The 22234-nt window shown below is 44.2% G+C and overlaps 1 protein-coding gene across 6 annotated transcripts in view; it reads left to right on the forward strand.

The window, feature by feature from the left end:
- The window catches only part of LOC147098528 (AP2-associated protein kinase 1-like), a 121247-nt gene that overhangs the window by 35121 nt on the left and 63892 nt on the right, over positions 1-22234 (forward strand). For 5 of the 6 annotated variants that reach the window (XM_085970335.1, XM_085970337.1, XM_085970336.1 and 2 more), the window contains exon 2: positions 8544-8662. In XM_085970335.1, the coding sequence (XP_085826461.1) occupies positions 8544-8662 (119 nt within the window). Of the gene's footprint in view, positions 1-8543; positions 8663-22234 lie in introns of those variants that run through there. The other variant, XM_085970340.1, reaches the window with a different exon arrangement.

The following is a 22234-nucleotide window of genomic DNA, read 5'->3' on the forward strand; positions in this document are numbered from 1 at the left end:
TGTACCACCTCATAAACATCACGCTAACCAGTCGAAACAATTTTACTATTTACATTAACTTAACTCATCATAATCTCGAAGGCCTCTCAACAGACCCAAACCTTGGCAGCAGTGAAAAAAGTTCTGACTTCACAAGTGTCTCTAATTGTAACTCCTCATTCCTGGTACTGTAGCATCCTAGTGAGTCTGTGTGCTACATTTGTCCATTTTAATTTTGGCTTCTCTTTCTAACATTTTTTTCTTCCAATATCTGAGACCCATAATTATATATGTCAAGAAGGCTGTGTAAATGATGCAAGAAAGTTTTCTCCCAGACCTGAAACTATTCTCAGTTGGAAAAGTACTTGATGTTGAAAATACTTTCTCCTTTGACTTGTTTCACATGTGTATTGTCGCGCAAGTTATATACAAATAAATAAATGAATGGCGTTTTCTTAGCGTTTTGCTTTATTTCCAGATAATTCTTTCCAAATTTGATTGATACCAGCATAAAATGTTTTTGTTTTATACACTGTTTTGGTATCTATACGATCTTATGTCTTAATAGGTAAGGTGCTAAAGTGCTGTGATGGTGTATTGACCATTCTTGCACCCAGAGTTTAACTAAAAATGTGAAGTAGTAAACTATATCTGGCATCATTCACCCACTTGCTTCATCTATTTGACTTTTTGCAATTTTATGCTCTTTTGATAATTCACTAGAAGCAGAGATTATCCTTTTTACAAATTATAAAATTAGAACTTTTTTATGTAGAATTGTAACTGGGCCAAAGATGGCAAATTTAAAGTGATTTCTGATGTGTGGATGCAGTTCTGAGAAGAAATATCCAATTCTGTCTAGGGTGGTTATGTCCAATAGACATTGCTGACTAGCACAGCTGTGGTTAACAGCGACCCCGCTTTAGCCATGTGCACTAATCGGGTTTCAGCTCCGCCACAGTACTGAAGTAGTTCTTATCAAAGTCACAAATGACATCCTATATGACTGACCATGGTAAACTAGTCCTTCTCGGCCTGTCTGCAGCCTTTGACATGGTTGACCACACCATCCTCCTCCAACATCCAGCTCGGTGGGACTGCCCTCGCCTGGTTCCATTCTTATTTATCCAGTCCAGTCCTAGCCAGAGAATCACCTGCAATGGCTTCTCTTCCCGGTCCCGTACCGTTACCTCGAGTCCCCCGAGGACCTCTCCTTGGCCCCCTCCTGTTTCTTATCTACACGCTGTCCCTTGGCAACGTTATCCGAAAACACCACGTCAGTTTCCACATGCACGCTGATGACACGCGCGCGGCTCTGCCTCTCCAGCACCTCGATCGACCCCTCCACTGTCTCTAAATTGTCACACTGCTTGTCTGACGTCCAGTAATGGATGAGCAGAAATTTCCTCCAACTAAATATTGGGAAGACTGAAGCCATTGTCTTCGTTCCCTGCCACAAACACCATCCCCCCTCCCTGCCAGTTCGCTGAATTCCAGGCCATTATTTTATCAACAGACAACCAGAAGTTGAAAGCACACATGCATATACCATGTGAGTGAGTATTAGGATCCGATACCAAAAGACCGTGTCTGTTACTCATTTATTTACTAATCAAATGCAATTGGCAACATCTGGATTTCCAGTTAGTCATGTGGCTCGTAGCTGTACTGTAATCTGTACTATATCCAATATAACTCTGCAGGAAGGGTAGATTGTTGGTCCTGAGGTGTGCTATATCTTAACAAATACATAAAAAGTTAATTTTTGATTAAGAGGCTTATAGAAGTTGCCTTTTGCAGTGAGCACAGCTGAAGAGTGTTGGGAGATGGACCCAATTGCAACATCCCCAAACTCTTCCCAAATCCAAGTCATCTTGTGTAGAGTGAAAAGCTGATATCTGGGGGCAGCTTATTTCAACTCTCAGCTGCCTAACTCCCAATTAACTTCCTATCCATGCTATAAAGTTGCCTCCAAATTCAATTTTAGCTAACAATCTCTTAAATGGAATTTGACCAAAGAACTATTTTTATTAGGTGAGTTAGACTTTTTCCCAAACCATACTAACTCTCTAAATCAGTGAATGCTCTTCCAGGTGCTAATTATTTTAGCAACGTGAAAATGTTAAGTATATAAAGAATTTAAATTAAAAGCCGAGTTTACTCCTAAGGCCGTCGTTCTGTGTGTGGCTGAGCTGAGTAGATTACTGCTGCATGTTGCTGCCCACCTGAAACTTGACCCAGTTTCTCCGACCACATCTGAGACTTTGATGAGAAAGCAAACCTTGCACCTCAGTCACTGCTGCGTGGAAACAGTGGAGGGAAGTGAGACTAGCGGAATTGAAGGATTCGTTCTGACTACTAAACTATTGAAACATAAAACAACATGGTATTCTATAGAGCAAAAAGGGTACAAGACAGTGCGCCCCGTACTAGATAATGTTCAAACAGGTTTGTTTCTTGAAATAGCTTGCTCTGCAAAATCCACTTTTGACTCAACACATTGGCTGTACTTCTGCACCATAAACTTCAATGTGATTTTAATTTTAGTTGATGTATATTTTTTCAAATAATTTTGCTTCTTGGCCAAAATCATTGATATCACTTTTGTATCTGAAAAGATTGGATTGGCCTCCCATGATTGCAATGAGGCTCCTTGGAAAAAATTAAGGTTCAGCTCGCCAGGCGACCTAGTGGATAAACTGCAGCACTGAATCATGCACATCAAAAGATCCATGTTTGATTCCTGGCCCCTGCTGAATTAGCTGGTCTCAACTAGGAGTAACAGTAGGGGCATTACAATTGGCTGCAGCACTGAGGGAGAGGAAAAATCGGCCATGGTTCCCGTTCGTGATTGATAGTCGGTTTCCTTCAGGAAAGTGTATGTATGTGGATGTCAAATAAAAACAGCATTGGGTCGGTGGTTAATTAGCTTCTCACGCTGTCTCGGGTCGTACTTGATGATTGGCCACTTGGGCAGTGTACCAATGGCCTGGCATTCGCAAACCATACCCCTCTTTGGGAAAGGGGGGGGCTGAGGAAACAACATTTGAAGAACCTTTTTTTGCTGAAGTCCTTATCCATGTCTGTCAACTCCAGATTTCACTATTGCAGTGCTCTCTTAGCCTGCCTCCCAATTTCCACCTTCTGTAAACTGCAGGTCATCCAAAACTCTGCTGCCTGTATCCCATGCCACACCTGCGCATCACCCCTGTATTGGCTCCCAGTCTCCCAATGCTTAAAATTTAAAATTCTCATCTTCGTGTTTAAATCACTTCATAGCTATCTCCGTAACCTCCTTCAGCCCTACAAACCACCCCCTTTGTGTAACTCCTTTTTCTAAATTAAAGGTGTTATATAAATTTAAAGTTGTTGTTGGTAGTATTTCGCTACAGGAAACTTTCTTTTATCCGGCCCCTAAATAACCGGAAATGTCGGTTAACCGGCAAAATTCAGGAGTAGGTTCAGGTAACTTTTTTTTTACTCCATTTGTTGCTGTGCAAGGGTGTAGCTGAAGCTGTTGCTAAGCTACAGAGACGCTTGCAACTTGTGCCGATTGTTCTGAAGCTGTTGCAGGGTTTGCTCCGTATCTTTTACTGTAGCGTTCGGTTATCCGGAATTGTTGATGAACCGGCACCACGTCGGTCCCGTCCGTGCCGGATAACAAAGTTTCCTGTATATGAACTTCTGTACATTGGATTTCAGAGTCTCCTGTTGAGAAACCTTACAGTGGAAGGATGGAATTTTAAGTTGCTGCATTGCTGGGCTTTCCTTTGCTTTTAAATTATTACTTGTGGCATGCTAAAACCATTTTTATAAAATTGCTAATGATTTTATTTGGCAGTCTTCCACAATCCATGTTTTATTTTGTGTGTTTGTAGCATTAGGTTTCTGTACATCAATTGTGTCTCCTGAAGACTGCAAATGCAGTGAGCAATCAGCAATGGAGTTAATGTCTGGAGTGGAAGGTTCTCGCCTGGGGCGGGGGAACAGGTTTTTGCCACAGTTTTTACATAATCATTCATCACTTTTTTTTCTTGTTTTGTTTTATGATGTACTCATTGCAGACAAAAAAAATGTAAATTGCTGCTTGAAGAAATTGTCATTACAAAACACAGAGAAATGCAGCAAGGTTCAGAGCTCCACAGTGGAATGGCAAGCATCCAGATTACGTTCTGGTTGAAGTTGTAATCCTTCAATCTTTTTTAAATACCAGAAGATGTTAATGAGGTGGATCAGTACAAAAGGTAGAAAATATCCGGTTAGACAGAGCTTGACTAAATTGGCATTTCTCTTTTTTATCTTCTAACTATTATACTCTGTGGCAACAAATCTTACAACTGTATTTTTCATTTAGATACATGTTTTTCGAACAATTTAACACATGAAAAAGGATCATAAATCCTGTGTCAGACAGTGGCTCAGTTGGTAGTATGCTTCTGCTGGAGGCTTTAAACAGCGGGCCAGGTAGATGGAACATGAGAGAACAGTCACCCATGGACGCATTATTCATATTTAAAATTTAGTTAATCACATATTTAAATCCACAGAAGGTTGTGGGTTCAAGTCCCACTCCAGAGACTTGAGCACAGAAATCTAGGCTGACACTTCAGTGCAGTGCTGAGGGAGTGCTGCACTATCGGAGGTGCCGCCTTTCAGCTGAGTTGTTAAACTGAGGCCCTGTCTGCTCTTTCAGGTGGGTGTAAAAGATCCCACGGCACTTTTGAAGAAGAGCAGGGGAGTTCTCCCCAGTGTCCTGGCCAATATTTATCCCTCAATCAACATAACAATAACACATTTTCCTGTTCTCTCTCGCGCTCTCTCTCGCTCTCGCTCTCGCTCTCGTTCTTTGGCTCTCTCGTTCTGGCTGTCTCGTTCTGGCTCTCTCTCTCGTTCTCTCCTGTCTTTCTTTTCGAATATTTCTGTTTAACATGGGAATAGGAGTAGGTTATTCAGCCTCAGTTAGGTTAGGCTGATCTGTACATAGAAACATAGAAAAATAGAAGCAGGAGTAGGCCATGACTGATCCTCTATCTCAATACCATATTCCCGCTCTCTCCCCATACCCCTTGATGCCTTTTGTGTCTAGAAATCTATCTATCTCCTTCTTAAATATATTCAGTGACTTGGCCTCCACAGCCTTCTGTGGTGGAGAATTCCACAGGTTCACCACCCTCTGAGTGAAGAAATTTCTCCTCTTCTCAGTCTTAAATGTTCTACCCCGTATCCTGAGACTGTGGCCCCTCGTTCTAGAGCCCCAGCCAGGGGAAACATCCTCCCTGCATCCAGTCTGTCTAGCCCTGTCAGAATTTTAGACGTGTCAATGAGATCCCCTCTCATTCTTCTAAACTCTAGTGAATACAGGCCTAGTCGACCCAATCTCTCCTCATACGACAGTCCTGCCATCCCAGGAATCAGTCTGGTGAACCTTCGCTGCACTCCCTCTATGGCAAGTATATCCTTTCTTGGGTAAGGAGACCAAAACTGCACACACTACTCCAGGTGTGGTCTCACCAAGGCCCTGTATAACTGTAGTAAGACATCCTTGCTCCTGTACTCAAATCCTCTTGCAATGAAGGCCAACATACCATTTGCCTTCCTAACTGCTTGCTGCACCTGCATGTTTGCTTTCAGTGATTGGTGTACAAGGACAGCCAGGTCCCTTTGTACATCAGCATTTCCCAATCTATCACCATTTAAATAATACTCTACCTTTCTGTTTTACCTACCGAAGTAGATAACTTCACATTTATCCACGTTATACTGCATCTGCCATGTATTTACCTCGGCTCCGTTTACCTGTCATTGCTCCATATCCCTTGATACCCTTATCTAACAAAAATCTATCGATCCCTGTCTTTAAAATGTCAATTGACCAGTATCCAAAGCCTTTGAGGAGAGTTCCAGATTTCCACCACATTCATCAGAGCCGCAGGATTTATATCAACTTCACACGAGTTATGTTCAGGAGCAGCATTCTTAATCTGGAACTGAGAACGATTGTGCAGTTTCTTGAGTACAGTGTTCAAGAGACAGTTGTAGCTAGCCAAAGGAGAACCTTCGATTTATGAACCTTTTCATGAGTTAAATTGTTCCAAAACTTGTATCTAAATGAAAAATATGGTTGTAGAATTTGTTGCCGCAGAGTATAGGAAATAGAATGACAGAAGTTGAAGGGTCAAGTATGGAACAGTTTTGTTCATTGTGATTGTGAGGAACATTACTGCATTTGATTAGTGTCTTAAATACTAAAGTCTTGACAAAGGGTTTGACCTGAAACGTTGACTCTATTTTCTCTCCACGGATGTTGCCTGGCCTGCTGAGTTTTTCCAGCATTTTCTGTTGTTATTTCTTAAATTACTAGTTCCATACTCAATACGATCTGTTTCTTTCTTTGGCACAAGGCTCGTCTTTTGTTGTAAATCCATTCAAAGCATTACTTGTGAGAATTAACGAACAATGTTCACAAGGTGAAATGCTACTTGTAATAAATCTTCAATATGAGAGGTTGATTTTTAAAACACGTTGATTCTATTTAAAGTCGCTTGCAGGGTTCCATTTAACTGGGAGCAGCTTTAACAGCAAAACGTCTCTCTCTTTGGGAGTACAGGTAGACTATCCTTTATCCGCACTTCTGAAAACCTCTAAAAACCAAAAGTTTTTTTGTGGAGCGTAAGTCGTGCGCATGACATGACCCGAGTGGCGCCAAACATGACAGGAGTGGTCCGGGAGCTCTGCCTTTCCCTGTGAGCAGGGCAGAGGGTCACAGAGTTCCCTCCTGGGTAGGAGATTGCAGGCCGAGCTGGGCAGTGTGAAGGAGGTACCGAGAGAGTGAACCCAACAATACAGCGGCCCGTCTGATAGCTGCAGCGGCCCGTCCGATAGTCTTTTCTTCCCACCCGACCTGATTTGCGGGCCAGCTTAGTGTAGGAGTCAGCCGATATCCGGCTTTCCCACAACTGGCAGCGGCAGTCGAACCCCAAACCCCCGCTAAGTCAAGGAATTCAGATACGGAGCAGGGGGAGCCGGAAACCTCGATCTAACGGCAGAAATCAGCAGCCATTTTGTTCGTTTTTTTTTCTTCCCCTAGCATTTTTTTTCTTCCCCTAGCATTTTTTTAAACAGTCAGGCTGTGGAAAGAGTCTCTGTAGCTTAGCAACAGCTTCAGAGACGCTTCCAAGGCAGGGCCCGAGTGTTTACAAGCTGTTGCTAAGCAACAGTGTTTGTTGTCGGATACGGAGATGAAAACCTTCTGAAATCCGAAAACCGAAACACAGCTGGTCCCAAGGTTTTTGGATAAAGGATAGTCTACCTGTAGTATTGGAAAGGTGCAGTTAGTAGTGTGTACACACTTGAATGACAATTTAATCTGTCTACCATTCAAAATAATCTGAAAGATTGCAGAAACTATTGGGAGTGTATTTGCTCAATGCTAAAGTTGTACATTTTGAATTGGGTTCAAGTCTCTGGTCTCCCCTCTGGGGAGAGATGGTGTGAAACCTTGGTAGTCTCACGACTTCCATTTAGGAGTTTAGAGCTGTGTAAAGCGCCTCTACATTAAAGGCGCTATTTAAATGCAAGTTGTTGTAAAGTTCCTTGGACCTCCTGAACACATTTTGCATGCCTGCAATTAATTAAAATCTTTAGATGGCGTGACTACTGCCACCTGCACTAGTTAAACATTTGTGTGCGTGTGCAGGCCAACAGAATTCATTGTTCACCTGAGGCAGGGTAAACGGGATGAAACCAGTGCGCCACCTACCAATTCTAGACCAGTAGCTGCAGTGTCATTGCACCTTTGCTTTATTTAGCTCGAGCAGTTCCTCAATTTTTGAGCTGTGCCTTTTGATTTATTTATTTTCAAATAGGAAGATAAATTACTTAGAAAATACCTGATTGGCATACTCTTAACTGACACCTGGTGAATTAGGTAATAAATGAACAAGGCAGGTCTACCATATTTGGATGAAGGGATGTGTAAATTTATGTGCAAGCGTTTTTTGCAATGCCGGCTGTGTAATGAGCAAATAAAGGGCAGTTTTCTAAGATGTGTCACAATTGGAAGGAAGTTGACGAGCATCTGTTGAAAAATGGATAATGTCCAGATTCTGCCAAAAACGTTTCTTGATGTGCTATCACCACTAGGCAGAAGGGCTCTATTTACACTGCATGTACTTTCACTGACGTGCAGGTTTCATTGTAATTAAATGTCCTAATATTTGCAGTCTGATCCTGTCCAGATAATGTTTATGACTGAGCTATAAATGAGATTATTTAAACTGATAGTTTTGATATCTATGTACTAGATCAGCAACTAATAATGTGTTGCCCAGGCCCAATACATCAATTACTGTGGTAAATAGAGATCAATAGGTTGGCGCATGGCTCAGACACCCAAGTAAAAGATGCAATCTGAATATTTTAAAGAGTCTTTCGTACTTATTAATTACATGACCACTTAATGAGAATCTAGTAAAATTCAAAAATGCCATGTGTCTGCAAAATAAAAACACTGAATTTAATTGCATGTAATGTGTTTCTAACCATATTGTTTTTCATTTGTTTAGGTGGATTTGCAATAGTGTTTTTAGCCAAGACTCACAGTGGTGTAAGATGCGCTCTGAAACGAATGTATGTAAACACCGAACATGACCTCCAAGTTTGTAAGCAGGAAATAGCCATTATGGTAAGAAAAATGGTCACCATATAGCTAACTTAAGATTAAAGCAACAATCTGGCTTCTGCTCTAGTCCTTTATGCCATTTGCTGTGCAATTTGTTGCAGAGGTCTACACAAGTAGAAGCATTGAGACTTTTTATTCAAAGTTTCCTTTAATTCCAGCACTGAAGCAAATTTACTGGGTGCCTTTGGTAGCTGGCAACCTAGTCTCTATTTACATTTTAAGTTCAAATCTGAAAATATGGTGGTTGGTTCTCGAAGGGATTTGAAATATCACAAGTGAGCTGATTCTCATGGTCTCTATTTGTCCACGGCAAGAAAGGTGAATGTTAAAAGCATGGCCTGCACCTTATGCAGGAAACTCTCGATTTACCGGCACCTAAATAACCGGAAATCTCTGTTAACCGGCAAAATGCAGGAGTAGGTTCAGGTAAGTTTTACTTCATATTAGTGGCTATTCCTGGATCTGTGGCTGTGTAACCGGGGTTCCTGCACCTGTTGCTAAGCAACCGGGATGCTTGGTCTGTGGCTGGAGTTCCTGCACATGTTGCTAAGCAACAGGGAAGCCTGGATTTGTTGCTGTGTACGGAGCTCTCGTACCTTTTAACTATACCACTCTGTAATCCGGACTTTTTGATAAACCGGCACCACGCCGGTCCCGTTGGTGCCGGATAATAGAGTTTCCTGTATGTCCCAAAGTGCAGAAGGAAGAGAATGTCAAGTTGTGACAGAGATGGGTAGGGAGAGAGCAAAGCAGGCCAAAGGAGAATGTGATTTATCAAATACTTTACAATAAATTTACATGAAAATAACATCTCTTCTATCTGTGCAGTAAAATGAGCATTTGATAACTGCTGGCCCTCTAGGAGAAATCCAGATTCTGCTATTTTTTTTTTTTGACTTTCTACTCTATTGCCACCAAATTTTCTTTCATCCTATACCCCTGTCTGTTCAGTTGCTGCCTAGAAATGAGAACAAAATCATTTGTAGAAACTATGCTGGAAACTGAACTGAAATTCAGCAAGTAAAGCCGGAGACAGAAATAACAAGTGATAAGAAAAGCCAATTTATTTGGGACTGGATGAGATTGGATAAAGATGGATTTTTAGAAAGGCAATGTTTCTCTTTCTTCCTGAAAAGGAAGTAGAATGAAAGGAGAAATCCTGGAAGCTCCCTTTGGCATAACTACAAGGTACAATTTGTAGGCATTGTAGACTGCAGTGTTCAGCGCCATTCGCAACTCCACAGATAATGAAGCAGTCCATGCCCGCCTGGTTGATGTTCAGGCTTGGGCTGATAAGTGGCAGGTAACATTCGTGCCACAGAAGTGCCAGGCAATGACGATCTCCAACAAGCGAGAGTCTAACCACCTCCCCTTGACATTCAATGGCATTACCATCGCCGAATCCCCCCACTATCCACATCCTGTACCATCTACAAGATGCACAGCAGCAACTCGCCAAGGCTTCTTCGGCAGCACCTCCCAAACCCACGACCTCTTCCACCTAGAAGAACAAGGGCAGCAGGCGCATGGGAACACCACCACCTGCAAGTTCCCCTCCAAGTCACACACCATCCTGACTTAGAAGTATATCGCCGATCCTTCATCGTCGCTGGGTCAAAATCCAGGAACTCCCTCCCTAACAGCACTGTGGGAGTACTATCACCACACGGACTGCAGCGGTTCAAGAAGGTGGCTCGCCACCACCTTCTTGAGGGCAACAAGGGATGGGCAATAAATGCTGGCATTGCCAGCGATGCCCACATCCCATAAACTAATTTAAAAAAAATATTCCTGGTGAAAGTGAGAAATGACTATCGTTGCTATTGGTCGTCTGACCTACGAGCTGTAATACTAAGTGGGGAAAATGTTCCTTTCTTTGGTCCTCTCAGATGAGCCATTTTATAATACCTTCACTTGATTGAAAGTTTGTTTGTCTCTGAAAATGTATTGTTGAAGAAAAAAATTACATTAGGTTTTTCTGATAAGCCACATTTCACACAGGAATGTTAACTAAACGTTGAAAGTTGCGTAGACAAGGACTAGGAGGAGGCAAAAGATGGAAAGCTTAAGACAGGCCAGATATGACACTGCGGGTACGGTAGGATAAGCTATTTCAGGAAGTGAGCTAGCTATGTTGGGACAGGTAAGAGTGGAACTAAGAGGACAGTACTGAGGACAGTTGCTGGTGGAGGTTGCTTGGTTGAGTGTACTAGAGGCTAGAGAACAAGGAACAGATAATGTGCCATTGTGCAGCCACACAAGATACTGGCGAGTTGGACCAAGGTAGTAGTCAATGCTGTGAGTGGCAGGAATTTGAACTGGAAGTAGTGGGAAAAGTGAATACACAGCTGGGTGGACATGACTTGTTCAAGGACCTCTGAGAAAGGGAGGTTAGAGATGGGTAGTAGTTGGGGAAGGTCATGGATGAATTTTTTTTAAGCAGACAGGAAGAGATGGGAGCTGGAGATGAAGGCCACACCACTGCAGAGCTTTGGGTGGGGATCATGTTGCTGAGCAGGGTGGCCTCAATGAAGGGGAAGGTGCCAACATTGCTTAGCCAGGCTTTGGGCAGGCCCAGATGTTAATAGACTTAGTTTTGGCAGGATTGGTGATCAGGGGAGTAGTAAGGTGGGGACTGAAAGGACATATTGCAAAAGATAGAGAATGAAATGGGGGAGAGAACAGCAGATGGAGCAGGATTGCTGTGATGGCTAGCAGAGGGGTAAATAAGCTTGGGCCTAGCGTGCAACCAGTACACGCATGCAATTAGATACAGGATTACTTTGCCACTTTCAGTCCTACTTCCCAGCTTGTGATCTTTGCCCTTCTGCCCCATTCTAATGCTCTGCCATTAATGGCAAAACTTTCAAATATCATGAATAGTAAAATTCCTTCTCCTAACTCCCTCTGTCTTTCAGCGTTACTCCCCACCTTCAGACACCTCCTTAAAACTTAGAATTAGGAGAGCTGACTAAAAGCTTTTAACTTCTGCTTAGTATCCATTTTCCCTTCTCCTCTTCCCATTCATCCCACCCCTCCTCTGTGAAGCACTTTGGAATGTTTCTGTATGTTAAAAGTGCTGTAGAAGTGCTTGTTGTCAGTAAAGGAAACTTTCGTTTCGCCGGAGGTTAAAAGTCCGGAAAGCTCTATCTACTGGCAAAATTCAGGAGCCGTTTCTTATATTTTTTTACTTCTCGTTGCTTTTTTTTTTCCCAGTCAGGCTCTGCAAGATCTGTAGCTAAGCAACAGCTTCAGCTAGAGACGCTTGCAGCTGCAGCTGACTGTTTTGAAGCTGTTGCTAAGCAACAGGGTTTGTTGATTCACACGGAGCTGAAAAGCTCTGTTTTAACATTGCCGTTGGTTTATACGGCAGTTTTGATCTAATGGCACCAGCTCGGTCCCGTCGGTGCCGGATACCAGAAAGTTTCCTGTACTTTGTACATGACTGCTTTCAATATTGTAACATAATATGTGGTTGCATTTCATGTTTTATCAAGTAAATATTTTTGATATGCTGAGAATGTGATGGTTCATGGGCATGCAGACATTGAAGAACATATGTGCAGATAAGCTAATAATGGACAAGTACAAAACTTGTTACCAAACCATCACAAACTTCTCACTTTTTAGGGCTACGCTGACTTGAGTGAATTTGTGTTGGCATTAGAGCATTCCATTTTTAGCTTGGTAACGGAATCTAATGCTGTCAAAATGGAAGTGAGCTGAAACCTGCATATCCAAACTCTGCACCATAATATAATCCAGGCACTGCTCTTGTAGCCTTATTCACCAAGCGCTGCCATTGTGATGACAGTTGCTACACTCCATATTCATCACAGCTGCAACAAATATGACCTGAACTTAGTGGTTTACCAAAAAATAAGCCACCAACTTTCTAGTTTACTTTGCTATAAACTATCAAATTGGGCCAGATGTCTTGTATGTGTTGAGCTTTGAGGCATATTTGAAGTGGTTAGGGCATATGTTGTGCTTTTGTGGGAAAGCGGCATAGGTGCATGTGAATTTGTGCTTGGAAATAAAGATGTGGTTGTTTGTTTGAAGCAATTTGCACTGTGCCCCTATAGAGAGTCAGCAGGGAAAACCCAGAACCAAAAGTAGGATGGTTGAAGAAAGCATGAGACTGAAACTTGGAAAAAGTAATATCGAGGAAGAGACTGTAACCACGCAAAGTGTTGATGGGTAAGAGATGGACCCTAGAAAGAGAGGCAGGAAAGAAACGAGGAGATGGAGAAGAGGCATGCTGAAAGAAAGAAAATTGAACTATAGAATTGGGCCAGATGTCTTGTATGTGTTAAGTTTTATGAAGCATATTTGAAGAGGTTCGGGCTTATGTTGTGCTTTTGTGGGAAAGTGATGTGGGCGTATGTGAATTCTTGCTTAAAAATGAAGTTGCGGTGGTCCAACCGTGGCTAACTGGAGAAGTTAAGGATAGTATTCAATTAAAAGAAGAAGCTTACAATGTTGCCAAAAAGAGTAGTAAGCCTGAGGATTGGGAGAATTTTAGATATCAGCAAAGAATGACCAAAAAATTGATGAAGAGGGAGAAAATAGGATATGTGAGTAAATTAGCAAGAAATATAAACAGATTGTAAAAGCTTCTACAAGTATGTAAAAAGGAAGAGATTAGCAAAAGTAAACGTGAGTCCCTTTAGAGGTAGAGACAGGAGAAATTATATTGGGGAATAAGGAAAGGGCAGAGACATTAAACAAATATTTTGTATCTGTCTTCACCGTAAAAGACACACAAAACATGCAGGAAATAGTGGGGAGCCAAGGGTCTGATGAGCATAAAGTAATTATTAGTAAAGAAAAAGTACTGGAGAAATTAATGGGACTAAAAGCTGACAGATCTCCTGGACTTGATGCCCTACATCCAACGTTCCCTCTAAGCTGCATGGCCGTGCAGCTTTCTGCTGGTCCCGTGCAGCCTGGGACCAGCATTTTCGATTTTCAATATTGCGCATGCACGAAACTGTGCATGGGCTGCCCAGCCACTTAAAGGGAACAGATGGCTGCAGAGATAGTGAATGCAGTGGTTTTGATCTTCCAGAATTCCCTAGCTTCTAGAACGGTTCCCATGGATTGGAAGGTAGCAAATGTAACATTCAAGAAAGGAAGTAGAGAGAAAACAGGCAACTATGGGCCAATTAGCCTGACTTTAGTAGTCGGGAAAATGCTAGAATCTGTTCGGGATGTGGTAACAAGGCACTTAGAAAATTGTAATATGATTAGGCAAAGTTAACACTGTATTGAAGGGAAATAATGTTTGATAAATTGGTTAGTTTTTTTGAGGGTGTACCTAGCAAAAGGAGAAGCAATGGATGTATATTTGGATTTTCAAAAGGCATTTGATAAGGTGCCACACAAGAGGTTGTTGCACAAGATAAGGGCTCATGGGATTGGGAGTAATTTATTAGCTTGGATTGGTTAACGGACAGAAAATATAGATAGGAACAAATGGGTCATTTTCGAGATGGTAGGTTGTAAATAGTGGGGTACCGCAATAATTGATGCTTGGGCCTCAGCTATTTACAATCTATCAATTACTTAAATGAGGGGACCGAGTGCATTATATCCAAGTTTGCTGACGATACAAAGCTACGTGGGAAAGTAAGCTGTGAGCAGGATGCAAAGAGGCTGCAAAGGGATATTGACCGGTAAAGTGTTTGGGCAAGCAGGTGGCCGATGGAGTATAATGTGGGAAATTATCCACTTTGGTAGTAAGAATGGAAAAGCAGAATACTTTTTAAAAGGCGAGAGATTAGTAAATGTTGGTATTCAGAGATTTGGGTGATCTTGTACATGAATCACAGAAAGTTAACATGCAGGTACAACAAGCAATTGGGAAGGCAAATTGTATGTTGGCCTTTATTGCAAGGGAGTTGGAGTATAAGAGTAAGGAAGTCTTGCTGCAATTATATAGGGCTTTGATGAGACCGCGCCTGGAGTACTGGGTACAGTTTTGACCTCCTTACCCAAAGAAGGATGTACTTGCCTTAGAGGGGTTGCGATGAAGGTTCACTAGACTGATTCCTGGGATGATAGATTGAGTAGAATGGGCCTATATTCTCTGGAATTTAGAAGAGAGGTGATCTCATTGAAACATGTAAGATTCTGAGAGGGTTTGACTGGGTAGATGCTGAGAGGCTGTTTCCCCTGGCGGGAGAGTCTAAAACTAGGGGTTATAGTCTCAGGATAAGGAGTCGGCCATTTAGGACTGAGATGAGGAGAAATGTCTTCAAAGGGTTGTGAATCTTTGGAATTCTCTACCCCAGAGGGCTGTGGATGCGCAGACGCTGAGTATATTCAAGGCTGAGATCAATAGATTTTTGGGCACTAAGGAAATCGAGGAATATGGGGATAGGGTGGGAAAGTGGTGTTGATGTAGAAGTTCAACCATGATCTTACTGAATGGCAAAGCAGGGTCGTATGGCCTACTCCTGCTCTTAATTCTTGCATTCTTATTCCATTCCCATGCTTCATTGCTTTTACTTTTTGCAATTCGTCTGTGGGTGTCTCCACTCCTCAGTGTGGGGAATGTGCCCTAGCCAACTGGGAATATCTAAGGATGTCTGTCTTTACAAGCCTGCAGTTGACACCCTTATGACCGAGCCTGCTCACAAAAAGCACAACTTTGGACGTAATCCTTAATTAAAACCAAGAGCTTCCACAACTATTCAACTTCATTGGCCAAGTAGTGTAAAACCGAGAACAGCAAGCATCATGAGAAGGACTTGAGTTCTTCACAGCCCATGATGATGAAGCCCTGATGAGCCTCTTCTCACATCCCCATTATTCTTTCCTCATGGTGTGTAGAACTTTTGGCTCTTGTCTCCAAGCGATGTTGAGCATGTTTGTAGTTTGTATCGTCCTTTTGTTTTCGGCTTGATGTGCATGAGATGTTGGTAAGTTTGGGTGTTATACTACTAGACTTACGACCATTATTGTGGAAGTTTCAAATAATTGGCATTACAGGTTGTCAGCAAAGCAGTCACATGGGGTGTTGATCTCACCTTTTGGCACAAGTGTTTTAAGTTTTCTACTGCAATGTAGCAGGGCAGTGCTGAATTATACCTGGTTTCAGGGATGACGTTCTTCTCATGAGCTGTATGATGGTATGTAGAGTTTGGTTATCGTCATTCGGCCCTGTTATCCCATGGCTGTAGAAATTGCTGCAGAACTTTTTTCGTTGTCTTCAATTTCTTCCTGCAAGCAAACTTCACCATTGTAATAGATTGAACCAATGGCTGTTGCACCAGTATTTGATGCATAAACTTGCTTTGTGTGCCATTAAGTTTAGACGGTTGAAGGGTGATCTAATTGAAGTGTTTAAAATGATAAAGGGATTTGATGGGGTAGATACAATTTTAATCACTGAAGAATACTAGGATGGATCGACTCCTAAAACCAGAGCGTCTGGACTTGGATCCACATTCTGCTGAAGCATCAAATCAATTTGGACACTGGCTCAAATGCTTCGAACTCTTCGCGGGGGCCTCATCCGCTAGCGAGGTAGATAAACTGAGTGTACTGACTACTCGCGTAAGTCATCGGATTTATTCGTTCATCCGGGATGCCACCTCTTACATGGAGGCCATCACTATCCTGAAGGCCCAATACCAGAGGCCGGTAAACTAAGTGTACGCCAGACATCTGCTGGCTACACGCAGGCAGCGACCAGAGGAATCAATGGACGATTTCTTACAGGGCCTAAAGGACCTGGTCCGGGACTGTAACTGCAAGGCCGTGACGGCCAACGCATACTCTGACGAATTGGTCTGCGATTCCTTCATCACGGGCCTCAAATCGAATTATATCCGGCAGAGACTGCTGGAGGAGGTGGTCCTGGACTTAAAAAAGGCAGTGGCCACTGCGCAATCGCTGGACGTGGCCCAGAAAAACTCTGACTCTTATTCTTCCGGCCATGCGGCCCTCACCGCCTCGTGCGCGCCGAGGGGGCCGCCATCTTGGAATCAGCCACCTTCCCCATCCAGGTCTCAGACCAGCTCTACGCCGCCGGAGTCCCCACACAAGTTCACGCAGGAGTCCTACTACAGCGGCAATGTCTCAAGGCCCGAAATGCTACTTCTGCGGCCAGGCCAAGCACCCCAGACAACGATGCCCAGCGAAGGACGCTACATGCTTCAAATGTAAGAAAAGGGGGCATTTTAGCAAAGTCTGCAGGGGAATCCGATTTCCAACTCCGTCACCACCTCGTGCGTGCCTTGCGGGCCGCCATCTTGGGATCCGTCATCTTTTCCCGACTCAACGGCCGCCCAGGGCCCAACAGTGGCTTCGATCACGGTGGATCAATCCAGGCCACACCCGTTGACAAAATCCATGATGGACATACAGGTAAACGGGAATTTAACGAAATGTTTAATTGACTGAGAGTACCGAGAGTTTTATCCACCCTAGCCTGGTACGGCGGCACTCATTAACGGTAACCCCTACACGGAGCAGAATTGCTATGGCTGCTAAGCCCCACACTTCGGACATTTTGGGCTACTGTGTGGTAACACTGACTGTAAAAGGCACGGACTAGAAGGATTTTAAACTCTTCGTGATGCCAGAACTCTGTGTTAATGTAATCTTGGGCCTGGACTTCCAGTGCCACCACGAAAGTGTCACGCTAGCATATGGCGGGTCCCAGCCGCCACTCACCGTCTGTGGCCTATCCACCTTAAAAATCAGCCCGCCCTCTTTATTCGCTAATCTCGCTCCGAACTGTTGGCCCATAGCAACCAAAAGTAGACGGTACAGTCTGGAAGACAGACACTTTATCAAGGCGGAAGTGGACAGACTCCTGCGGGAAGGCATTATTGAATGCAGTACCAGCCCGTGGCGTGCCCAAGTAGTCATAGTTAAAAATAGCAAAGAAACGGATGGTAATTGACTACAGCCAGACTGTTAATATTTATACCCAGCTGGACGCCTACCCTTTACCCCGCATATCAGAAATGGTCAACCAGATTGCGCAATACCGAGTCTTCTCGACTATCGACCTCAAATCCGCGTATCACCAGCTCCCCATTAGAACGGAGGACCGCCCATACACCGCCTTCGAGGCGAACGGGCGCCTCTACCATTTTCTCAGAGTGCCCTTCGGAGTAACAAATGGGGTCTCGGTCTTCCAACATGAGATGGACCGCATGGTTGACGAGAATAAACTACAAGCTACCTACCCCTATCTGGACAATGTCACTATCTGCGGGCACAACCAGCAAGACCACGATCTAAATCTTGCGAGATTTTTAAAAACTGCCCTAAAGCTGAATCTAACCTACAACGAAGACAAATGTGTCTTCAACACAACCCGTCTCTGTATCCTCGGCTGTGTGGTGGAAGATGGGGTAATTGGACCGGACCCTGACCGATTACGCCCCCTAAAGGAACTGCCCCTGCCACACAATCCCAAAGCTTTAAAAAGGTGCCTGGGATTTTTTTCGTATTATGCCCAATGGGTGCCCAATTACTCTGATAAGGCCCGACCCCTCATTAAATCGACGTCCTTCCCACTATTAGCTGAAGCTCGGGAGGCTTTCACCAGTATTAAACAGGACATTGAAAGGGCTGCAGTGTGTGCAGTGGACGAATGCATTCCCTTTCAAGTCGAAAGCGATGCGTCAGACTTTGCCTTAGCTGCGACCCTCAATCAGGCTGGGAGACCTGTGGCCGCCTTCTCCCGAACCCTTCAGGGACCTGAAATCAGGCACTCTTCTGTCGAGAAGGAGGCACAGGCTATAGTGGAGGCAGTGCGGCACTGGAGACACTACCTAGCCGGCAAACGTTTCACCCTGCTCACCGACCAGCGGTCGGTGGCTTTCATGTTTAATAACAAACAAAGGGGGAAAATCAAGAATGACAAAATACTCAGGTGGAGGATCGAACTATCCACGTTCGACTATGATATTATGTACAGGCCGGGAGCCCTTAATGAACCCCCAGACTCCCTATCGCGGGGAATGTGTGCCAGCATTCATACGGACAAATTACAGGGTCTCCACAACGACCTCTGTCACCCAGGGGTCACCCGACTATACCGTTTTATAAAGTCCCGCAATCTGCCCCACTCCATCGAGGAGGTCAGGGCAATGACCAGAGCCTGCCGCATCTGTGCAGAATGCAAGCCTCGTTTCTACAGGCCTGACCGTGCACACCTTATCAAAGCCACACGGCCATTCGAGCGCCTAAGTCTGGACTTCAAGGCACCCCTTCCCTCTGCCGACCGTAACGTATACTTCCTCAATATCATCGATGAATATTCCCGCTTCCCCTTCGCCATTCCCTGCCCAGACATGACCAGTGCCACGGTAATCAAGTGTCTCTGTAATCTATTCTGCATGTTTGGCATGCCGAACTACATACACAGCGATAGGGGGACGTCATTCATGAGTGACGAGCTGCACCAGTTCTTGCTCTCGAAGGGGATAGCCACTAGCAGAACCACTAGCTACAACCCCCGGGGTAATGGGCAAGTGGAAAGGGAGAATGCTACTGTTTGGAAGGCTGTCACGTTAGCCTTAAAGTCAAAAGGCCTTCCGACCTCCCGCTGGCAGGAAGTCCTCCCAGACGTGCTCCACTCCATAAGGTCTCTGTTATGTACTGCCACTAACGCTACCCCTCACGAAAAGATGTTCGTTTTCCCCCGGAAATCCACCTCGAGCATATCTCTACCCGCGTGGCTGACGTCTCCGGGGACAGTACTATTGCGGAAGCACGTGAGAGGCCATAAAACGGACCCCCTTGTGGAAAAGGTACAGCTCCTCCATGCAAACCCTCAGTACGCCTATATCGAATACTCTGACGGGCGAGAGGACACTGTTTCCATAAAAGACCTCGCTCCCTCGGGGAGCGGAAGAGAACGATGGGAGACTACCCGATGAAGACCTACACTACAAAGAGACAGGACGCCCAGAGGTATCAATACCCAACTTTAACCTGGAGGACACTGCAGATAACTTGGAAGACACTGCGGAGGCCCGGACAGCGGAGGAACCAGAATCCACTCCCCTAGAGGCACCCCAACTGGCTTTGCGCTGATCACTGAGAACTGCAAAACCGCCTGACAGACTCACTTATACCAACTTTTAAGAAACATCACCCCGATGGACTAAATCTATAGAAGGGGTGAATGTAATGAAATCTGTTTGTCTTGATCCTGTATTCGTTTTGCACTCATGTATATTACCCTCCCCCACTGTGTGTAGTTTCACTTCCTCTTTCCCGACTAACCTGGGAGGTTCCAGGTCTTGGCTCTTGGCTCAGCCCCTGACTTCTCTTACATAAAGATCCCAGGATCTGTATGACTCATTCCTGTGAACCAGTCGGCGTGTTGAAATGTTAGCTCTGATCTTAGTGATTAAAAGCCAACTTGTTTAAGTCTATAACTTCTAGTTTTGTGGTTATTGAAGGCCCATCAATACAGAAAAAACAATTTCCTCTGGTGGAGGAATCCAGAACAAGGGATCTTAATAAAACTAGAGCTAGGCCATTTAGGAGTTTCACATAAAAGGGAGTAGAAATCTGCAACTCTTTCTCCCCCCCCCCCCCCCCCCCCCCCCCCACCCCCCCCCAAAAAGGGCATGGATGCTGGATTAATTGAAGTTCTGAAGACTAAGATCGATAGATCTTTGCTAGGTAAGGACATCACTGGATATGGAGCATAGGCGGGTAAATGGAGTTGAGCTCCAGATCTTCTGTGATCGAACTGAATGTCGGGGCGGAATGGCCGAATCCTGTTTCTATCTTCCTATGATCTAATTCTGAATGCTGGAAGGTATAACCAATTTTCTAAAACAGTTTATACGCAGTTCTTTAACTCTGATGCATTTCACACCTTGCAAACATCACCTGCAGATGACATGTGCTAGGTGTGAAATGCATGGAGATATGCAACCTCATTGATAATGGCTCTTCAATTAATGGGTTTTGTAGAAACTCCAAACCCAGTACAGCAGAGAAATGTACAAGGTGTGAAGTGCAAGTGAATGAACGAGCTGAAAATCGGTGCGAATTGCATTGGTCCATTGATAATTCAATACCAGGTATTGGTTGAACTTCTGCGTGGTAAAAGGAAACTCTCGTTTAAACGGCACCTAAATATCCGGAATTCTCTATTAACCAGCAAAATTCTCACTCCGAAAACAACACCTCAATAACCGGAAATGTTGCCGTGTCCAAGTCTCCCGCGGTGGCCGAGTTAGTCAGTGGGGGTAGTTCTCCAAACTGCCACTACTCAGCTTCTTGGCGCTGTCGGAAGTCGGAACACCTCAATAACAGGAGTCTGACTCTCCCGCGCTGCCGGTAGTCTCTTCCGATCCACCATTTTTCTGTTTACTGTATAAGTTTTGTTTTATTGTTAAGTAATTGAAGAGTTCTGGATTACCCTCAACTGGCAGTACTGTACTTAAGCATCTTCCACCATCCATTTAACACAACATTCTGTAAGTGAGTACCCAATTACTGTATTCTGCGCATTTCGTGATTTTTTTTATTTTTGTTTGTTAGAAATAGCCTCGGTAGATAACCTTCTCCGTCATCTGGAATTTTTAATCAACCGGCACCATCCCGATCCCATCGGTGCCGGATACCAAAGAGTTTCCTGTGTATAGGTATTAAGTGGCAGCTATTACTGTAAACAGCTAAACAACACATGGGAACATAGAGGCTGTGCACAAATATAATCATTATATTGAGACTGATACATCCCTTGCCCATTGACAAATTTGCCGTGGAATTTACATTCTCCTGCTGCAGAATATAATTGTGTAGATTACTAAGACTATCTCACATTTTACATTGCAACCAAGTTCTGCTGTCCTCGCCCAATACCCATATACATGCACTTCCAACAGCATTGCTAGAAAGTAACCAGGACTGGAAACTGGCTGATTTCCCTGCTGAAAGTGGGCTATTTAGCAGCTAAGTATGAATGAGAAAGGTCTTTTGACTCTATCTTTAAAAAAAAAAAAAAAAAATCTACAACCCCCTTTGTGTATGTACCTTTGAGAGAACTGATTTTATACTGCAGTACTGGCAGTGACCACACCTGTATATAAAGCCATAGCAGGCTTCTGTACTTCAGTCTTAAGTTTACCCTCTGTTCAGTAAATACCTGTTACTATTGTTCTCCTGCAGTCCGTGTATTATTGATACTCGGACACTACACTGGCGACGAGCAGGTTCGAACTCACCTGCAGTACTGCATCACCTCACGGGGATCTTTCCCTGAGAAGAAGCTTCTTGGAGGTAGAAGTCAGAGCAACGGGCGTCGACCGCGGGCAACCGCCCAAGGATCCATCGGAGTTCGGAGAATTGCAGGGGAGGCTGTGGAGAGCTGGGCTTGGCTCCCCAGTCGAGGTGTTCCAGCAAATCGTGCTGGTAGCAGGTAGTGCGCTGACCCTTCCGGACTGCGGCGGGCTCGAGCTCGATCGAGCAGCTCTGCAAAGGGGCCGTGCAGCGTCGTCGGGAGGAAAGAGAGAGAGGGTGGCGCGCGCAGGGCGCGGCCGGTGCTCAAGAACCGGGCAGCGTAGAGAAAATAAAACGAGGGGA

This window comes from Somniosus microcephalus, chromosome 29 (genome assembly GCF_052327205.1).
Source record: "Somniosus microcephalus isolate GS21.2 chromosome 29, FLI_Smic_1.0, whole genome shotgun sequence".
NCBI classification, from domain to species: Eukaryota; Metazoa; Chordata; class Chondrichthyes; order Squaliformes; family Somniosidae; genus Somniosus; species Somniosus microcephalus.